Source organism: Podarcis gaigeae (assembly GCF_964106915.1).
Source record: "Podarcis gaigeae genome assembly, chromosome: 13".
NCBI lineage: Eukaryota > Metazoa > Chordata > Lepidosauria > Squamata > Lacertidae > Podarcis > Podarcis gaigeae.
Genome location: NC_139689.1, coordinates 33,978,472 through 33,999,195, shown reverse-complemented (window position 1 = coordinate 33,999,195; position 20,724 = coordinate 33,978,472). Strand labels below are relative to the sequence as shown.

Here is a 20,724-nt window from a genome sequence, read left to right as displayed (position 1 = left end):
GATGAAAGAATTTATTTGTTGGGTCTTCTGTAAACACTAGCAGAACCATCGCTTTGTTGATTCAAAAGCAGAGTGTTACAAGAGGGCCAGAGAAGTCTTCTGTGGATCAAAAGTTTAAAAAGAGGGCTAGGTTAATATATTTTGGTGCTTGAGGTGAAAAATCCAAATGGCATATTCCCCACCTACTATTTAACATGGTCACAATCTATGAGGAATTTCTCCTGCAGAACGCCCACTGAAATGCATAGTGTAGTTCTTGCGTAGTTCCTATTATTTTCATCAGCGCTTGTGCAGGAGAACATCTTGATGGATTGTCGTCGTACATCGTTCTCTCTTCTACTCTGCCGCCCCCCTTTTTTGCACATGTTTACTTCATTACATTTATAGCCTCCCTTTCTTCCAAGGAGCTCAGTGCAACACAGATAATTCTCTTCTCCCACTTACCTTCACAACAACCCTGTGAGGTAGACTGGCCCAAGGTCACCCAGTGAATTTCAAGGCTGAGCATTTCCCTCATCCTACCTGATGAATAGTCCACCAGGAATTTTGTCTTAGCGTAGGCCCACTGAAATGTAGGTGAGCTCTTATGTAGTTCCTGTTTCCTTTCAGAGGAGCTTGTGCAGTAGAACCTCCTAACAGATTGCAGCGCATAGATCTAACCTGTATAACACAGCCTGTTTCCTTATGCTACTTCTAGTTTTAAAAATGTGTTAAGAAACACAAGTTAGCCTTAAGGCCAGTCCTATGCTTTTCCAACTTCTATTCATTAATGACAAGCTCTGCCCACATGTAGAGCTTACAACAGGAATGCCCAAAGTCCATTTCGGGGGCCTATTTCCTGGGATAAAATCCTAAAAATAGCTCAACAACCTCACAACCCTTTACTTCATCAAATCTGGCCCTCTTTGAAAAAAGTTTGGACACCACTGGCTTACAACATTTAGGCCACATTCACACCACACCTTTAAAACACTATGATACCACTTTAAACAGTCATTGCTTCTCCCAAAGAATTATGGGAACTGTAGTTGAGGTGAAGAGCTACCCCTCTCCAATTGTAGCAGAGCTATAATTCCCAGAGTAGTTGAACCATTAACCTTTCTTCCCAGGGAACTATGGGAATTGTAGCTCTGGGAGGGGAAAGAAAATATTGAAAAACATTGATCACCAGCAAATATTAATTGAATATCCAACAGATCTATCAGTTGCTATAAAGCAAACTATCCTATTATTCAAAGGCTCTCTCTGTGCAATGTGACTTGACCACTAACAATGCATGCTAACTCCTAGACAACTGGTGAATGAGGTCATGTTCCCTGTTTGACCAGGCAGTGCACACTCATTTGCAGAATGAGAAAGTGGCTGGGAAACTGGTTTGCCCAGTCTTAGCATGAGAATGTGCACCAAAAGACCTGAAAACAGAAACAGGTTAAATCTGGGTGCAAACTAAGAGATTACCGGTAAGTTTTTGCTTAGAGGCATTTGGAAGTTAAAGATGCTGGTATTACTTTAGGTGTGCTTTTCTGCTTCCTCTGCCAGGGTAGGGTGTGCCATCCCAGGCAAACTCAGCAACCTCTATCTAGAGGTATTGCTCACCTCCCCTTAAAAGTACGGTACATGCTGAAAGTACAGATGAAACAGTTCACCAAGCCCTTAAGGTGTTTCTTCAGAGCACTTTCCTAAATGCGGCCGCATTTCTTGATAAGGAAAGAAAGGGAGCACAGAGAGACTTAAGATGTGCTCTGTTTAATCTATGCCAGGACCGGGCCCCAGTTGTAATGAGCACTGTGTTGTAAGATCTTTCTTCACATAGAAGATGGAACAAGCTTGTTTTCTCCTGCTCCAGAGGGTAGGACCTGAACCAATGGATTCAAGTTACAAGAAAGGAGATTCTGACTAAACACCAGGAAGAACTTGCCGACAGCAAGAGCTGTTCCACAGTGGAATGGACTCCCTCGGAAGGTGGTGGACTCTCCTTCATTGGAGGTTTTAAAGCAGAGGTTGGATGGCCATCTGCCATGGATGCTTTAGCTGTGATTCCTGCATTGCAAGGGGTTGGGCTAGATGACCCTCAAGATATCCCTTCCAACTCCACAATTCTATGATTCTATTAATCTAAGTGGGGGTGGACTGCATGTTCTCCAGGATCCCTTCCAACTCAGTAGTTCTATGAATCTAAGAGTGAAATCTGGACAGAAAATTATCTGAATAGGCCTGACTAGACCTGGCAAGTACAGTATCTCATTTTTGTTAGGTAAAATAGACATGATATGCTGCCATGGGAACCAAATCGTTGGCTGACTGCTCTCAATAGCTGGCCTTCTGAATGACTAACAAATAACTAAAAGGGCAAGATACGCAGCTGATGTAAACCCAGCCAGATATGATGTATGATATGATGTAAACCCAGCCAGATGGGGCGGGGTATAAGTAATAAAATTGTTGTTGTTGTTGTTGTTGTTATAGTTAGGCATGGAAACTGACAGCATTTGAGAGTGCCGACTGGCTCTATGGAGATTTAGTGTGGGAGCAATAGTTTTTTGGACTATCTGTTGGAATGTTTAAACTGAATTTCCATGTATGCTCAATCTGTAACTTTGTAAATAAATACAGATATTTCAAAATGTGGTATGCCTCTTGCCTTCTAAAAGCATCGCACCCCCCAAAATTCTCACTGCTCACAAAACCAGGGTGCACCTAACACTTGGTTTAAACTAAGTCTTAAATTGACGCTGTCTCTTCAACCAAGTAGTATTTTACTAGTCCTACCAATAAAACTGTGTGTAGTTAGATATTCAGGATTGTCAGTAAATCCCAGATCTGTGTTGCTAGGTTCTGTCAAGACTGTACTTAAAACATGGCAACTTCTGCCTTGGGCCCTGTATTTCTTAAGGTTCTGTCTCTGACTCACTGGATTGCTCCAAACTCTGCTCTAACTTGCTGGTTCTGTAACCAGGGAGCCAGAGTTTTTCAGCCCACAAAGATGGCAACCTTACTGCCATTAGAAATCAAGAGTGGGACACTAGATGCAGCTGTTTAGGTATGCAAGGCCTGTGTGAGTCCGCCATTGTTTTCTCATAACTATTCTTTTGCCAAACTACAATCAAAATTCAGCAAAGAATCCAACTTAATTAACTGCCCCCTCCCCTCATACACTAATTAAAACCTTTCCGTCAGTCTGCTTATCCTTTCAAGACTGGAGATCCTCGACATTTAGAACACTTCTGGTGGGCGTTTAGTATTCCCCTCCACAGAAGCAATTAGTAGTGAAACATCTGGACCCTCTTCAGATGAACTAGGCATCATTAACATGTTATTAAGACGTCCAGACGATGGAGGGGGGTGGTGTGCTCCTTGCTTGACTGGAACTGTTCCAAAGATGCAGGGACTGTAGATGGATTGAGAACACTGCTTTAACCTGCTGACCCAAATGCTGGAACTAGAATTACAATCTGGTGTTATGTGTACAAAGGTACCAGAACTGGATGCAATAAAGCTGCGTCCACACAATTGGTAAATGCAGATCAACACTTGTTCTCCCTGTGTTTGCAACATGTGCTCCAGCATTTGCGGTGTGAGCATCATAAAATGGTAGAAGGGAAGATATATGTCTCTAAATAAGCAGTGGGAATTTTGCCAGAAAGCCCCAATCAGTTATGGATCATGATTGTGTAGTCAAAGGTTTGGAATACCACACCTCCAAGTTTCACAAGAAAACAACTGCCATATGGCATCCAAATTTGTACACATTTCAGATTTTAAAAGCCTTGGCACATTGAAACTTCCAAGCTAACCTAAAAATGATTGTGCTGGACATAAGTGACGCTTATAAGAGAAGTTATCTCTGCCTTGAACTCAGAGCATGATTTCAAACAAGTCATTTTATCTCAGCCTCCTCCAATGCAGGGGTAACAAACTGACCTACCTTACAAGGGTGTTGTACAGATTACTAAAATATCCCATGCAAAGCTCTTTGAACGTTCTGGAAGCGTTATGTAAACACAAAGGGTGACTATGTCCAAAGCCGCCTCCTTTGCATTCAAATCTATTTCCAGGATTTACAACTCGAGTCCTAAGTGGGCTCAATTTTAGCCCTGATAATAAATATCCACTCTACCAAATAAGGGGAGGAGAGTGGTCTGATGATAATAAATCTGCCAGACCTGTACTTATCCAGAGCCAACAGCCCTGCGCAGTTGCTCTTCTCAAAGCGTTTTGCTCAAAAACTTCCAGGAGGATCATGCATTAAGTTTGCACATAAAATCAGGAGAGAGCAGCGCAATACTTAATTTTAAAGTATTGTAAGACACTGCGTGGGTTAAAAATGAGGGAGAAGCATTTTTACGCTTTCCAAAATTGGTACATCTCTCTTTTCTTTCGAATGAAAGCTGGCTTTACTATTCTCCGGCAAGAATTCTTTCCCAGATAAAGCCCTCGTTACAAAATGTCACAACTTTGTTGCCGTCGTCGTCCCCCTCATGCGCGGCGCACACATTTGAGGAGAGATCTTTATATGTATTATATTTACTGGGAGCGGTCTGGGGAGGGAGGATGCGGCAGCCCACCCAGTGCCTGAGCGGGGCGGAGCAGCCCAGCTCGGCCGAAGCTCATCTCTGCCGTGGAGACATCCGAGATGCAAAAGGCAGAGGCCCGGCCACGTCAGCACGACCACTTCGGGGGCGCCGCAAGGGGACGAGGCGGGGAGCGCGCCGCCGGAGTGCCGCTCGGACCCATGGAAATCCCCGCGGGGCTGATGCTGGTACGAGGGCGGGGAAGCAGCGACGAGGGAAAAGGGGCGAAAGCCGGCCCTTGGGCTAGGCTGGCAGCCGCCTCAAGCAGAGGATTTCGGCCATCGCGAAAGGGCAGTCGTGCAATTCATTTTGACGCGTTTGCTCTCCAGCATCTGTGGAACTGTCTGCCTCAGGTGCCCAAAGGCGCAATGCACCTTCATTTGAGTGGGGCGGAGGGGGAGACGCCGCTAGATGTCGGCGCCTGAGGCTGCAAAAATGTCTAGGGCGGGCCCGCGGTAGGGGCGGGGGGAAATCCGCCACCGAAGCAAATGCCTGCGCGATCAGAAACGGCTCTCCAAACTGCGTTGTACAGTTCATTTTCTGAACTTTACGCACCTCGGTTCCCAAGCGCCGTGTGCACGCCCGAGGAGAAGGCGACGCGCGTGTCTGCAAGGCGCGTTAAGAACAAACGGGGCACAGGACAAAGCGTCCTCCGCAGGGGCCTAGCTCTTGCTGAAGTGGTAAACATGTATCTCAGCTGCACCACGTTGGACTGCAAGGGGGGGGGGCACATGACTGAAGGGTTTACCTATGCGAAGCAAAACTCCCCTGAGCATAGAAAACTAGAGCTAAGGGTTGGAACACAACCTAGCCTGTCTTTCTTCCTGATAGGCTCCTTTTCTGTGTGGGTAGGTGAATCTATTTTTCTTGTGGGAGTCCCCACATTCCATCATACCAGCTTCCACTTGCAGTCGAAATTAGTCCAGTCTGGACACCAGTTTATCCCTACCAGTGTTGAAGTAATGTTCAAAGTGAGCTTTCTCCAGGGGAAACCCTTTAACCCAAAAGCAATATCCAGAGTGAATGATTATGCCACAGACAGGGTGTGACAGTTACTTAAGGAAAGTTTCCAAAATCCATATTAGGGCAATGCCTTTATTAGACTAAACAAAATATAACAAAGCAGTGTTTAAGCTTTCAAGTTCTCCAGAAGTCTTAATCAGGCTAGAATTGTAAACAAAACAGAGGAGAAGAGAATAATTGACCTAAGGGGGAGACTAATAAATGTATTGCCATAATATGAGATATGAATTTTTTCTTATAGGCCAAAATGGCTTACCTTTATTTTTTGTTTGGCCCAGGTATGTGTTTCAGAAGGTCTTAGATCAATGATGAGGAAGCTGAGGCTCTGCAGATGTTGTTGGACTACAACTCCCAGCATCTATTACTGTGGGTGGTGCTGCCTGCAGCTAGCGAGAGTCCAGCAACATTAGGAGTGCCTCTGGTTCCTCATCCCACTCTTCGACTGTAAAGTCTTAAGTGGACAGCACATCAAGGAGCACCTCAGAAAAGACATTGCAAATCAGGAAACCCTGGGGAAATGGGGGAGAATTCTAGGTTTCTGGGGTCAACAAAGCTGGAGAGATACTATTTATTGTGGAAATAAAAATTAAAAAAATTGTCCAGTAGCACCTTATAGACCAGCTAAGTTTGTTCTGGTATAAGCTTTTGTGTGCATGCACACTTCTTCAGATACTGATGGACTTCCATTTCATTTGTTGTGGGACACAGTCCTTCTCTCCAAGTTCAGTTCTGTCCCCAGGAAGAACTGACACAGTGTCATCAGCCATACAAAGTTAAAAGAGATGGCACTCAGAATTTGTGGGGTCTCAAAGAAACAGTATTGTGAAAGGGGAAGGGACATACCCCAGGGAGAGGGAAGCTGGTTCAGCATTCCACATCCAGGGACAGATAACAGAATCCTTACTAAATGAAGATGGGGAGACTCATACAGGATAGGTTTCAGGCAGAGTGGGACCCAAAGGCACGGAGGGAGGCACCTCAGGGGAGTCTGCCATAGAGAATGTGAGGGACCCAAGAACTCAATACCATGAAATAGTAGTAGCAAGTGGTCCTTAGTAAACAAGCTATGGAAACAATTTATCTTGAACAAGTTCTGTCAAGGGAACCCAGAGAGACAGGAAGTACCATTTCCTGTTTGGGGAGTACAGAAAGAGTTGTGAAGCGCTTGGTAGGCCATAATATATGGCTGCTGGTGGTGGGCTTTGTTGTTTTTGTGTGGGTGGAGACCTACTTTGCAGAAACACCAGTGAGGTCGGAAATTAGTTAGCTAGAAATATGAATGAAAGAGGTGCAGTGCCAGTCCAGAGAGTGAAAAGATTGAGTACAGTTGGGGAAATCAAAACAATTTTGAACTGTAAGCTTATAGGGGGCAGGGTCCCTTTTTGTATATATTTTTGTGCTAAGTTCCATATATATTAGTGGTGCCATACATATATTTATTTTTTATTTCTGTAAAACAACTACCCTGCTCTTCAACCAAAAAATGCCCATTGATTTAGATATTTAGATATGTTAGCTACATGATATATGGTACTTGTATTTGTGGTAGTACAAGCTAAATGGGACATTTCATAGATCTCACTTAATATTTTCTGGCTTTTTAAAAGTACATTCTTATCCCTTCATCTAAGTAAAATTAATTCATTTTGATCCTAGGAACCGTCCCTTTACACTGTCAAGGCAATTTTCATCTTGGACAGCTTTGGGCAGCGACTTTTGGCCAAGGCAGGTACCTCCACCAATTTTTTAAAAGGCTCAGTTCCACTCTGGTAAGACATCAGGTAGAATTATGAACACCATTTTTCAGGTTGGAAATAGATGATCTCTGCTGGGGTGCATTCAGTAGTGGAGGTCAAACATATGAAAGAAGGAATCCTCTTTTGAGAAGGCCAGAGCAGCTTATCTGAAATTTGCAGCCAATCTCACATCCAGATAGTTGAGACCTGCTTAATTTGAACAGTGCAGCTGTAGCATGTGTCCTCAGACCATTCATTGGGGTGGGCTTGTTGACTCCATCCCAGAAATTAAGAATTGCTATGCTGGATCACTGCTTAACAGCAACCAACCAAGTTCGTGGGGGGGGGCAGTGCAAAAGGAGGGCAACACCTGTCTTCTGTTGTTATTTCCTAGCATGAGGTCAGCAAGAGATCCTTATTACCTTGGCTAATTGCCCCAGCTGTACTGGTGCCCCATGTAGCTATCCAATCCCTTTGAAAAGCTACTTTTGCTACTTGGGACCAAACACTTTGTGTTCATTGAGTTCCATCAGTTGAGTCTTCGTATCATGGGAATAACTTCCTGTTCTCGTAAATGTGTCCCCATCAATTTCAGCCACTGACTCCACCTTTATGCATTCTGACAGGTAATCGTTTTTCACTCTCTGTTCATCACTGATGTGAGGGATGAAGGGCCTGTGGACCTCCAGATGTCGCTGAACACAGCTCCTATCATCCCTGACTATTGGCCACACTGAAGGCCACATGTTCCCCATGCCTAATGAACACGTTACTCATTCTCTGTCTGCAATACTTAAGTTTTCATGAACCCCCCAGCAGCATCCGTGTTCCCTTTTTGCTGCAGCAGCCTGAGGTGAGAAGCGAAGCAGAGTTTCCAATAGTGCAGGGAGAAAGCAAGGCAGAGGAGTCTCCTTGGTCGGATATCTGCCTCAAGATTCTTATTCTTGAGAGAGAAACCATAGACTGCAGGAGCGAGAGTGTGAAAGACTGTTAAAACTGTTGAGAGAGAAAGCAGAGTATAAAGGCTAGAGTGACAAGAGATCCATGGCCAGTCTCTCTCTCTCTTTCTCTTACCTTCACTCCCTCTCCCTCCAACCCAGAGATAAACGGAAGATTCCAGAGGTGGGAGCTTCCAAGAAATTTGAGGGCCCACTTCTGATGTAGTCCAACAGCCAACCAAGTGTTTCTGAGCGCTCACAGGTGGGCCAAGAAATTAATAGCATCCCCTTGTTTATTCCTAGCATTTGGTGCTTGGAGACAGATTGTCTCTGAATATGGAAGTTCCATTTAGCTATCATGCCTGATAGCTATTGCTATATCTATTGCTCAGGAGCACTGTTCTCTAACAGGCTTTTACCAATTTTCACATTGAGGGGATTTTCATTTTCAGTGAACATGAATGTTGTGGGAACTCCAGCTCCCATCAATCCCAGCCAGCACATCCAGTGATCGTGGATGTTGGAATTTGTATTCCAGTAACAGCTGGAAGACCACAGGTTCCCAATCCCTGCTCTAAAGTCTGGATAGAGATGATTCTTATTTGTTAGCCATTCCCTACTCCTATGCTGCCTCATCCTTATTTTGAGCCTCTTGTTCTGGCTCTCCACAGTATTATGATGACACCTTTCCATCTATGAAGGAACAGAAGAGTTTTGAAAGGAATGTCTTCAACAAGACCCACAAGACTGACAGTGAGTATGTGGCCATTAAAGTATAGACAAACAACCAGCAGCTTCTAGTACCACCAAGCACTCAACCATAAGTCTCCTTGGCTCTTCTCCTTCCCTTGAGAAACAGAGACCATATCTGCACTGTACATTTAACACAGTATTATGTCACTTTAAACAGACACCACCCCCCAAAAGAATTTTGGGAAGTGTAGTTTGTTAAATGGGCTAAGAATTTTTATAAAGGAAAAGGGACCCCTGACCATTAGGTCCAGTCGTGGCCGATTCTGGGGTTGCGGCGCTCATCTCGCTTTATTGGCTGAGGGAGCCGGCATACAGCTTCCGGGTCATGTGGCCAGCATGACTAAGCCACTTCTGGCGAACCAGAGCAGCGCACAGAAACACCATTTACCTTCCCGCCGGAGCAGTACTTATTTATCTACTTGCACTTTGACATGCTTTCGAACTGCTAGGTTGGCAGGAGCAGGGACCGAGCAATGGGAGCTCACCCCATTGCGGGGATTCGAACCGCCGACCTTCTAATCGGCAAGCCCTAGGCTCAGTGGTTTAACCCACAGCACCACCCGCGTCCCTGAGAGTTGTTAGAAGACTCCTATTCCCTTCATGGAGCTACAGTTCCCAAAGTGGTTTAACAATCAGTCTTTCTTATTAGGGAACTCTGGGAACTATAGCTCTGTGAGGGGAATAGGGGACTCTCCATACCCTTTAAAATATTGCAGCTCCCAGGATATGTTGAGAAAAGCCATGACTGTTTGAAGTGGTATGATACTGCTTTAAATGTATAGTGCAGGTGGGACCAGAAATATTTCCGTCAACCAAGAGTGAAAAGAGACACTTGGAGTGACAAAGGGACAGGTGATGGCAATGTGGAGTGGTCCAGCAACTGGCCTAAGTGATGGAGAGAGATCAAGAGGAGGACACATTGCAGAAGGTTTTTTCTGCACCACAGAGGAGGAGGAGATGTATGGGTGAATTTGGCCTGCACACCTAAAGCAAATTTAGTTGCTGGTTAGGAGACATATTTACCCCAAGACAAATCCACTCCACTGGTTTGCATTTCACATAGGTACTCCTGTAGAAATGTTAGCCATTATCTGGAGAGGAATAAGCAGTCTTTTAAAAATAAAATAAAAACCTGCCACTTAGAAGATGTTATGCCAAGCGCAGATCTTGTATGCTCTAACTGTTAGAAACCTTTGTGTGTTGGACAAGGTGTTTGCCTTATCTGCAGTCGGACGTTGGTGGGCCTCCTTTTGGTCCCTAACTCTGCCATGCCACACTGTTCTGGGTGCAGTCAAGAGAAAACCCCTTCAGCTCTGGGACAGCTTGGCACACCCTTTTAAAGGTAAACAAGCTCCATCTCAGTCAGATGGAGCCCATCAGAAAAGACTTGGCTGACTCAGATTCCATCCATTTACAACTGCAGCATGGGTAGAATTAAATTGTTAGAAATCATAAAAAATAAATCAGAATAAGGTCACCAGTCCACAAGCAAATGAGGCAGGGCCTGATGGAGTTGTAAGGTTCTCAAAGGTGGGATAGCTCAGTTGGTAGAGCATTAGACTCTTAATCTCACGGTTGTGGGTTTGTGCCCCACACTGAGTGAAAGATTCCTGCATTTTAACATTGGGGGTTAGACTAGATGCCCCTCGTGGTCCCTTCCAACAATACAATTCTATGATTCTAAGAGCTTTCCCGCTTCTCTCTCTAAACATTATTTCTCTTTCTTGTTTTCCTCAGGTGAGATTGCTTTTTTGGAAGGTCTGACCATTGTCTATAAAAGCAGCATTGATCTTTTCTTTTATGTAGTGGGAAGTCCCCATGAGAATGAGGTAAATACTTTTTTTTTTTAACCAGCAGGTAAATGAGCTAAATAGTGACTTATGTAGCCTTAAGTGATATCCTGTACTTCTTATTTTGTGGTTTCATTGCCTTTCATTTCTGTTCCTCCCCCTCCCCAAATGTTGAACGGAAAACAGTTATAGGTAGAAACCACGAGGAGAAAGGTTCTAATTAAACTTACACATGCCTTTACAAATGGACAGGACTCTGAGTAAAGATTGCACAAAGTCATCACATTGCCAAGTAATAGTGCTATGTTACATGTTGTGTAGAATCACCGTTTGCTTCTGTTCTCAGCTAATTTCAGAAAAACAAAGCTACTTCAAAGCTTTGGGCCCCTATGTGGAAACAACCCATGTCCTGGCTGCTCTGTATGTTTCCTAGTAGATGGTCAGGGAGAAATACAGTACATGTTTAAAATATCACTTGATTTTGTTTTTGTTGACGTGAGTCTTCCTTTCTTGGCCCCACTTTTTAATAGCTGATGTTGATGTCCGTTCTCACCTGTCTCTTTGAATCTCTCAACCATATGCTGCGGTGAGTATCATAATTAATCCCAGTGGAAATCAATGAGATTCTCACAAAGTGGAAGGGACAAAAGAAATAATTGCTCTGACCTGTTGCCCAAAGATAGTATGTGTGCCCATGTGCTCGTAATCCAGATCATAAAAGGGACCCCTGATCATTAGGTCTAGTAGTGACCGACTCTGGGGTTGCGGCGCTCATCTCGCTTTACTGGCCGAGGGAGCTGGCGTACAGCTTCCGGGTCATGTGGCCAGCATGACTAAGCCGCTTCTGGCGAACCAGAGCAGCGCACGGAAACACCGTTTACCTTCCCGCTGGAGCGGTACCTATTTATCTACTTGCACTTTGACGTGCTTTTGAACTGCTAGGTTGGCAGGAGCTGGGACTGAGCAACGGGAGCTCACCCCGTCGCGGGGATTCGAACTGCCAACCTTCTGATCGGCAAGTCCTAGGCTCTGTGGTTTAACCCACAGCGCCACCCATGTCATAGTTTGTTACAAAATAGAGGATGGGCATATTGCAGAGAAGTGTAGCTGTAGAACAAAGAACATAAGATGGCTCAAAGAAGCAAGTGAAGCTGCATGCTAAGGGAATGGCAAAACACTGAGAATTTCTCAGTGGATTGTGTCTATTGCAATAGCAGATTAACAGTATCTTCAAGCCCAAAGTATCTTCTGCTATCCAGAAAAGCTTTTATTGGCAAGATACGTTCCTTCCCAAAATGTTTCCCTTGATTTATAGGGTATTTTAATGGACTGTTTCCTCAAATACCAAGAAACTGGTAGCAAGAATCTGCATCTGTGACTGTTTTCTAGCTGCCCCGTCATCAAATGTGAAGCTGGTGACAATGAAGGAGAGAGCCTTTTCAGTAGTGGCACCCTGCCCATGGAATACCGACCTTAAGGAGGCTTGCGTACCATCCATTTTGCAATCATTTGGGCAGCACTCCTTTTTATTATCCAAATATAACAAGAAGCTCTGCCCCTTTGCAGAACTCTCACCATCCTGGTTGTTCTCCTTCTGGCACACTCCCGTTTGTCAAGGTCCTCCTTTAAAATATGGCACCCAAAACTGGACACAGTTCCCCAGATGTGGCTTCACCAGCACAGAAATGACTCCTAAACTAGTTTAAATCTAGTAGTGTAGATATGGTGCTCATAGTTGCCTTGCCTTGTCTTGTATCTAGAAAGAACGTGGAGAAGCGAACCCTGGTAGAAAACATGGATGGGGTTTTCCTTGTGGTGGATGAGATCGTTGATGGCGGGTGAGATCATGTGGAAGGGGAGAAAAGGGAAATGAATTAATTTGGCAGATCTCAGCAAGCTGGCTCATGTCACCCTGTTTTAAATCTGGAGTTAAAAGGATCTGCCATAGCTCATCCAACTCACTGAGATTCAAACACTAGCTGAGTACCTAAATCACATTAAGGAATCCAGTTAAAATGTAAACACAAGTAGCAAAATGTGAGCTCAATTAATTCATGTTTTACAAACAACCCATTAGATGTGTTTTCTCCTACTTTTTGAACTAGTAAGAGACTCGCAATTAAAGGTAATTTCTCCTTTTCAAAAAGCAGAATTGCAGTTGATGCATTGCTCCCTTGCTTGAGGGAAATGAAATGAAAAAGGTTTCACAAAATACCAGGAGGAAGGGAGGAACTTTGTGGGAGTTACTACTTTTGTTTTTAAAGGCTCTCATAAATGTTCTTACACTGCCATGGTGCAGCCTAGGGAGAGATCAGATATAAAATGAGAACAGGGCTTTAGAAAAACAGCAGCGCATAAAATAAATGTCGCCAAATGGCACAAGGAATGCCATGGTGCTGTTCATCTCTGACAACAGCCAGTAAGCCGCAGCCACAATTGCACAAACTGTTTCTTAAAAGAAATGCAGTGTGTGGCAACAAAATGTTGCATTTGGATCACTAGTGTGAAGTGCTTTAGAATCGCTTCCCCAAATGCTTCTGGATTCCTCACAACAGCTGCATAACAACTGCATAGTTCTTGCCAGAGACACAGATCAAAATCTCCCTTCCCAAGATGTTTCATTTCTCTTCTCCATTTTAGTGTGATTTTGGAAAGTGATGCCCAGCAAGTCATCCAGAAGCTGAATTTTAGGGTAAGTGGTCCGTCCCTTCCTTCCTTCCTTCCTTCCTTCCTTCCTTCCTTCCTTCCTTCCTTCCTTCCTTCCTGTAAATATTCTCTCATCTCTGCACTCTATTCCCTTGCTCATCTCCCTGAACCTCTTTCCACCTCAGACGATCCCGGAGCCTGCAGCTTATGGCTTTGTTCTCTTTGATTACATCACGGGTAACTCCGAATACAATGAAATTTTGCCCGAGAGGCTCTACAAATAGCGAACTGTTCTCACAAACAGGATGCAGGAGTAAGACTTGACTTCCTTCTAAGCACGTCGCTCTAATGCAGCATGGCAGCTGGCTGGGTTAAAATCATCCCGCTTCCTTTATCCCCCATTGCAAATCGTCCGCAGAGATTCTCTCTCTCCTTTCTACCTGTCTGGCTTTTCCCACACCTCTAGACCCTTTTGGGGGCTGTGGCTAAAACTAGCTTGTGTCCATGTAGGAATGGAGGGGGGGGGGACAATTGCAAGAAAGCAAAAAAAGCCCAGATACATTTTGATCTCATGGTATCATTTAGGCCAGAACCTGTGTGAAGCCAGCACTCGCGCATCTCTGGCCAGCTTGTATCGAGTGGCTGTTGTTATAAACACACACACACACACACACACACACAATGGTTCTATGAGATTGTATGTTGTTGGCAAAAAGGAGGTGGCTGGGTAAAGAAGTAGGAAGCAAAGGTAGCCAAGGGAATGCAAAAGAGACTGAATCTGTTATAGGGCACAAACAAAACCTTTGTATTACCAGTGGTTGGTTGCTTCCTTGCCTCCCAGGAATGCAACTTTTTATTATATTTATTTTACAAGAGGATTTCTGAACTGCCAATTCATTAAAAAAAGAGTATACAGTAAAATCATTAAAACATTATAAAATTTCAAAGTAAATTAAGAAACGACCAACACAGCATCAAATTAATTCTCTAAAGAGGCTTGTGGAAAGAAAAATGTCTCCAGCAGGCAGCAGGACAATAGGATTGTGGGTGCCTTCCATTGCAGACATGGCAAACTTTCTGCAATTAAGGGAAGAGAAAATGGTGCAATTTTATTGCATTTTACGTAAGTGTCCTGCTGCGAAGGGGTTGCTTCTGTCTTTCATCCCATGAGGATGCTGGTGGAGGGATACTATAATTAAAGCTAAATAAATGATTTTTAATAAGTGGCCAGAGGGGTAGCCTATATTTGTATAGGATGAGTCAGCCGCAAAACACATGCAGCATGTGTGTGCCTGGTATGATATGGTGTATGTGTGAGCTTCTAAGCATGCTGTGTCAATAGCAGTATTAAACTATGTTCCCACTTCATCAGAATATGCACAAACACTCCCCATATTTGGGTTTGCTTTCCAAGTTTTTTTTTTTTTTAAGGAGGACATGAGCCTGCAGCATGGACAACTTTTGAGTGTAACAATGCTCTCAATGTTAAATATCACTGCTATTCGTTTGACTTTGCTCCTGTGATGGGAAATAGGATCGGGAGAGGATATGTAATATCAGTAGCCTGGCTTCCAACCTTTAAGGGCTCTTGCAGAACTATCTCTGCATGTGTTGTACCCACCTCCAGAAGCTATAGGGGTGATTCTGTTTACGGCCTGCTTCACACAGGAGCCTGGTGGTGAAAAGCTTGGTGACTGTGGCTGGTAACAGACCCAAGAACAGCTAAAGGAATTAGGCACAGGAGGAGCCAAGTCAGAGGAATGGTCCATTTAGTTCAGCATTGTCCACAGTGCGTGGTTGCAGATCTCCCATGGTTTCAGACAGATTCTTTACCTAGAGATGCTGGGACAGTGAATAGGGTCTTTCACAGAGTTAAAATAAACCTCTTCCTACCCTCTCTCAGTGCCACCATTGCTACCACTTGCCTGCTGGCTGAGGCATTGATGGAGGGAGAATAATCAGGCAGGAAGCAATGAGGTCCAATGTACACTGCTTTAGCTGCACATTGAATTTTATTTGCCATGTTACCCTATTGGCCCGAATATAAGCCACACCCGCAAATAAGCTACACCTTTAAAATTTGGCTGCTTGGGGGAGGATTGGGAGCCACGGACGGGATTGGTGCCCGTGCTCTCGGGCTGCTTCCTTGGGGGGGGGGCGGCGAGCCATGCCGCTTTGCCAGCGGCATAAGGTTGCAAATATAAGCCACACTTTAACGTTTCACAATTTGAATTTGGAAAAAAATGTGGCTTATATTCAGGCCAATACGGTATTGTCCATTTGGAAAAGACCTTTTGGGATTCTTCACGGTCTGTCTGCTTGGAATTTTCCCATCTTGAATAATTTGAAGTTTTCTGCAAATTTTGCACTACCTCACGGCTTCCTTCCACCTCCAGATCATTTATGAATGTTAAAACACCGCTATTCCCAATGCAATGTGAAGATTCCCTCCAATGTGAAAAGTGGCCATTTATTACTTCCACCTTCTCCTTGTTCTTTAATCCACTACTGACCTGTCAAAGGACCTGTCCTATTATCTGGTGACCACTAAGGACCAATCTAGATGAAGAAACCATTCACAGAATTATCAGCTGTGTGAATGGCTTTTAAAAAACAAACTGCAGGCTCATGAGGCCTGATCTAGATCAGGAATCTGGTGTGGGAATTTGGGAGGGGGGCTGCACTTGCTGTTGTTATGGAAGAAAAGCTCCCATTCATGCTCCCTTCCCATTCACTACAAAGAGCAGACATGGGGCATTTGATCTGGATTGGGACTGCAGAAGGGGGGGAAAGGGTTAAAGCCTACCTTAACACCCCCCCACCCCCCTGCCAGGAGCCTAATCCAGATTGTGGGGGAGTGGGCTTTTTAAAAAGTCATGCACACCATTGATAATTCTCTGAATTGTGTTGCATCCAGTTTGTCCGTAAATTTAGTTAGGATACAATCCCATGGTCCCTGCAAAGTCATCCTAGGGGCCGTAGGATAGAACAGAACAAATCCCTCTTTCTGCCTGCAAAGAAGGAGATCTGCCCTCACAAGCCTCCCAGTTACAGGTGCAAAAACTTTGCAGCCCTTGTTGCTCTGCTGTCAGAGGTAACAGCAAGGGGGGGGCAGGTAAAGTGACAAACACCATACTTTCCCCCCTCAAGCCATCACCTACCCACCTTTTGTCCTGGCCAGTGCAAGACCGGATGAGTTTTTCCCCCATCTCGGTTTCTGAATTAGTTCTTCAAGAGATCTCCCTGAAAAAAGCTGCCTGGGTTGGCCTGGGTGTATCTCTCCCAACATCTTATTCATAAATTTAGTCATAATGGTCTTTAGCTGCTCAATTTCTCGCTTGTGGTATATTTAAAGGAAATGTCATTGTTTGTGTCTTCAGCATTTTGCTCTTCAGATCCCCTTAAATTTCCTCACCTTTCCCCTGCCTGTTTTTAGGTGGATGACAGCTCTTTATCTGAACACAGTGTCACTCAGGTGAGTCTACTCTAGAGTTTCTCTTACGTGCAGGTACCCTGCTCTCAGCTGGCGGTGTCGTCGTGTGGATTAGTTAGACAAGTGCGACCCGCAACAGAATGTGCGGAGTGCAGTGCTTCAGGATTCCAGCTACTCCCTTCTCCATCCCAACTTCCTCCTTGTTTTCCCTTCCTCCCCCAACAAAACCTTAAGTGTGCTCAGTGTCTAGAAATTGTTCTAAGATCGTTTTGTGGGGGCCCCTCTTTGGTTCCAACCCCCAAGGTTTTTCTGTGTTTCTGAAAATATTTGGGTATCCCCAAGCCTGGCTATACCTTTCCTCTCGTGCATAGGCAGTGTATTTTGACTATATAAGGATTTGCACTCAGATAATGAGTTTGTTAGTAGCATGTAAGATGTGTGCCATCTTACATGCTACTAACAGTTATGGATATTGTCTGTGTGGTACACATTATTTTCCCACAGACATGCATGCTGTCTCCCCCAGCGAAGCATATACTTGCCTTTGCAAACATGCAATTAAAACTCTGCTGGGGAAATTTCTGCTGAGAGAGCTTCAGTACCCGGTCTGCCCGGAAGCAGCTTTTCTTTCTTAAAATTGGCATTGGGACTCCAGCTCATGTGTTTGCACAGAGTGCGTGCATGACATCAGCATGTGGCCATAGAGGTGTGTATGTGAGAGAGGGAGGGGGAGAGTGTGTACAGGATACAGAGCACAAAGTGAGAGACTGCGCTGTTTTCTCTTCCCACAAACCGGAAAGCAGCTTCCTGAAACCAGACCCTGTTCAGCCAAACAAGAGGCTGAAAAATGTTGGTAATATTGGCCGCGATCCTGCTCCACCTCCCCTAAGGTTTCTTATCCCCCCCATCTCACTAGCTATCTCCTTACAGGCCGTCTTCTCCAAGTTAATCCTGATGGCATAGACCAAGAGGACAGGGGGTGGGTCCCTGGCAGGTCTCCTAACACCGTACTAACTGCCTCTTCTTGTCTGCTGCCTTAGAGTAAGTAGTTGGCAACATAAACCCCTCTAGTCTGCGCTGCTGCTTTCGCCTGTGAAAATATATCCCATTTTAACCCAGTTGCTCCAATCCATAGAACGAGAACCATTGCGTAAAAAACGACCTGCGTAATCAATGCTCGAATATCCCAATGAGTTGACGTTCGTAGTTCTGGGGACCAGGAGACAGGTCCTCAAAACTGGGGTGGGAAGGGAGAGATAGAAGAGCGTGGTATAATGTTTGAGCCTACTCACTGTTTGAATGTTACTTTCTCATGGCTGCTCTTGCCAATTCTAACTGATATGTGGCTATTTCCTTCAGCATTTTTTTTACATCTCCCAATTCTCTGTGGCATGTTAGGGGTATACTCAATTTTGTCAGTTTAATTTTTTCACGGTGAAAGAGTCTTGGTGGGAATTTTCACTTGCTTAACTATTCCACACACTGCTCATTGCCTGTTTGAACTTGCTTGTTTTCCTTGTCTGTAGCTTTTGACACCAGCCAACCAAGGATCGCATAGGTAGTGTGAGGCCATCAGGTTTCATGCAGGAATGGCTGCATGACAGCTTCACAAAGCCAAATCAGAATGAAGGCAGAGAGTTCTGCTTTCACTCTGAATAGGCTCCCTGATGATACTGTATAGGCCATCAGATTATGCTAAGTGATGATACTAAGCAAGAATGAACGGCGATGCTTTCTGCCTTCACTCCGAATGAGAGATCATTTTGGCTGTGTTTTGCAGTCCCTCCTGAAAAGTTGTCGAAATGGGAGAATACAATTTGTAGCTCGACAACTTTTTTGTGTGAAATATGCCTCCACCATCTGACAACATACATGTACCCTACAGATCTATATGGGCTTTATCTAGTTTGACAATTGTGGGTTGTAGTTTGATTCGAATGCTAAGAATTCTTCATTAGAGATTTGCAGCTTTCTGCACAGGACTACATCCCCCAAGATTCCTTAGAACGAGGGAATGAATATTAAGACAGTTTAAATCTGTATTAGCCTATAGGGCACACTTGCAGTCAGCTGCACCATTTTGCATAACTAGCTCCGTGGGGCCACGTGCTGCCTAGCAACTGCAAGCACACTTCTCATAGGTCTAGCGTCATACCTGGGGAGAAAGTCGAGGAGGGGGTCAGGGAGAGGGGCTGGCACCAAGGGACACATTACAGTGAGGGACAGAGGACATGCTGGGGCCCAATATCTCCTTTGTCCACAATGGGGAAACTAAAGGGCATCACACATAAATGCTTGGCATATCTCTATATGCACCAATGTTTGCTTAAACATTGTGATCAGATTACTGTGGACATGATATAGTTCATCTTTTTTAAACAGAGGGAGAACTCAGATAGAGTTGGGAAGTCCTTAGCATCCAGTTGCCCGGGCCACCACAAACTTTTGTGTCTGTCCTAGAGCCTGATTTTGCATTCACTGATCACCCCTTCTTCATCTAAAAGACACACCTGCCCCCTGGTGTTCAGCTAGTTAGGTTGAGACCCTCCCCAAGATTTGATTCCTTTAGAATGTTCATCTGGATTTAGCTCCCAGAGCTGCTTTTTTTTTTGTTAAATGGCAGCGGCAGATGTGACACCAGACTAACAAACATCAGCATGCCTCTTGAGTACGTGCAGAGTGCCTTTCCCATGGCTTTGTATAACTGCAATTGGCAGCTGCATATTCAGGACTGGAGGAAGATCTTCCACATCAAGAGAAATGACTCCCAGTAGGAATGGGGAATTGGACTCCAACTCCCACCAGCCCCAGCCAGTGTGGCCAACACAAAGCAAGTTGCAGTCCAACAACACCTGAAGGGCCACATGTTTTCCTGATTTACACGGTGGTTTGAACCACAGCATCTGCTGGTTGACTTGCATCTACATTGTGCATCTTGTTGACCGGGATTATTAGAACACATGTTCCACAATGCATTGCTTTCTGTTTGAGAGATGCTGTGTTTTGGCTTATTTGGGTAGGGGATGTGTTTTGAGGGTGGTAGTGCTGGGTGGTCGTGCCTCATAGGGTCACATTTGGTCCGGTGATCTTTTGGCTCCTGTGAATTTATTTCTGGACTTGCTCTTTGTTAACCATCTCCCAAGATAAGCTTGTAAAGATGCAAAGAAATGCAAACAACAGATCCCTTTAGTTTTAACTTCAGAGTAGCTAAGCGTATTGCCCCAATGCAGGGCCTACAGATTTCCTATCCCTTTGGCCTAGCCTGTTTGCAAAACACTGGAGACAGAAGCAATTAATTGTTCTCATTTTCTCTCTCTCTTTCCCCCCAACTTGTTCATAGGTTCTGCAGTCTGCCAAAGAACAAATTAAGTGGTCCTTATTAAAATAAAGTCACCCACAGCAAAAGACACGACGTTGGAGAGTTTTGTTTTTACATTTTCTCACATTGCTCTGTTCTTGTGAGCCCTTCCCATTTGCCCCAAAGGATGAGGATGGAACCTTTCAGTGGGTACAAGTTGGTTGGTGACAATGCTAATTTCCCAGGGACTCATCTGTGTAACTTTGGAGGGCTGGGCAAAGTGTGTGTATATATTAAAAGTGTTGTAAACAAAGTAATAGAATAATCTATTACGGCCCTTCCCATTTTTGGACTACAACTCCCATAATTCTTGCTAATCGGCAGTTCTGCCTAACAACTGCATTACTGGAATAAATGAAATGGCGTGGTAAGCCTGAAAAGTCAAATCAGGCTGATCCATCTAAGTAATATTTCAGAGGTGCAGTTTTAATTTAATTTTTTTGCCCTGGTTCCTTCACAATTCCTTCACTCTAAAC

The 20,724-nt window shown here is 44.5% G+C and overlaps 1 protein-coding gene across 10 annotated transcripts; it reads left to right on the top strand.

The window, feature by feature from the left end:
- Nucleotides 1–4,519: 4,519 nt before the first annotated feature.
- On the top strand, nt 4,520–20,295 carry COPZ2 (COPI coat complex subunit zeta 2). Of its 10 annotated transcripts, none has more exons than XR_014557375.1 (11): nt 4,521–4,759; nt 7,251–7,363; nt 8,940–9,021; nt 10,759–10,850; nt 11,342–11,397; nt 12,572–12,649; nt 13,452–13,503; nt 13,643–13,694; nt 16,894–16,932; nt 17,821–17,931; nt 20,231–20,295. XR_014557375.1 is itself a non-coding variant. In XM_083708864.1 (10 exons), exons 1-9 carry the CDS (start codon nt 4,552–4,554, stop codon nt 16,899–16,901), a joined length of 741 nt encoding a protein of 246 aa, XP_083564990.1. In that variant the 5' UTR covers nt 4,521–4,551; the 3' UTR covers nt 16,902–16,932; nt 20,231–20,295. The 10 variants fall into 10 exon arrangements, 3 of the variants coding, with proteins under 3 accessions (XP_083564990.1, XP_083564989.1, XP_083564988.1); XR_014557376.1 differs by having other exon boundaries at nt 4,523–4,759; nt 13,643–13,770; XR_014557379.1 differs by having other exon boundaries at nt 4,540–4,759; nt 7,251–7,319; nt 13,643–13,770.
- Nucleotides 20,296–20,724: the final 429 nt, after the last annotated feature.

Coding starts and splice junctions, on each gene's coding strand:
- COPZ2 (XM_083708862.1), top strand. CDS start 5,060: ATGCCTGCGCGATCAGAAACGGCTCTCCAAACTGCGTTGTACAGTTCA. Junction 10,851..11,341: donor GAAGTCCCCATGAGAATGAG/GTAAATACTTTT, acceptor ACTTTTTAATAG/CTGATGTTGATGTCCGTTCT. Junction 13,504..16,893: donor TCCAGAAGCTGAATTTTAGG/GTAAGTGGTCCG, acceptor GCCTGTTTTTAG/GTGGATGACAGCTCTTTATC.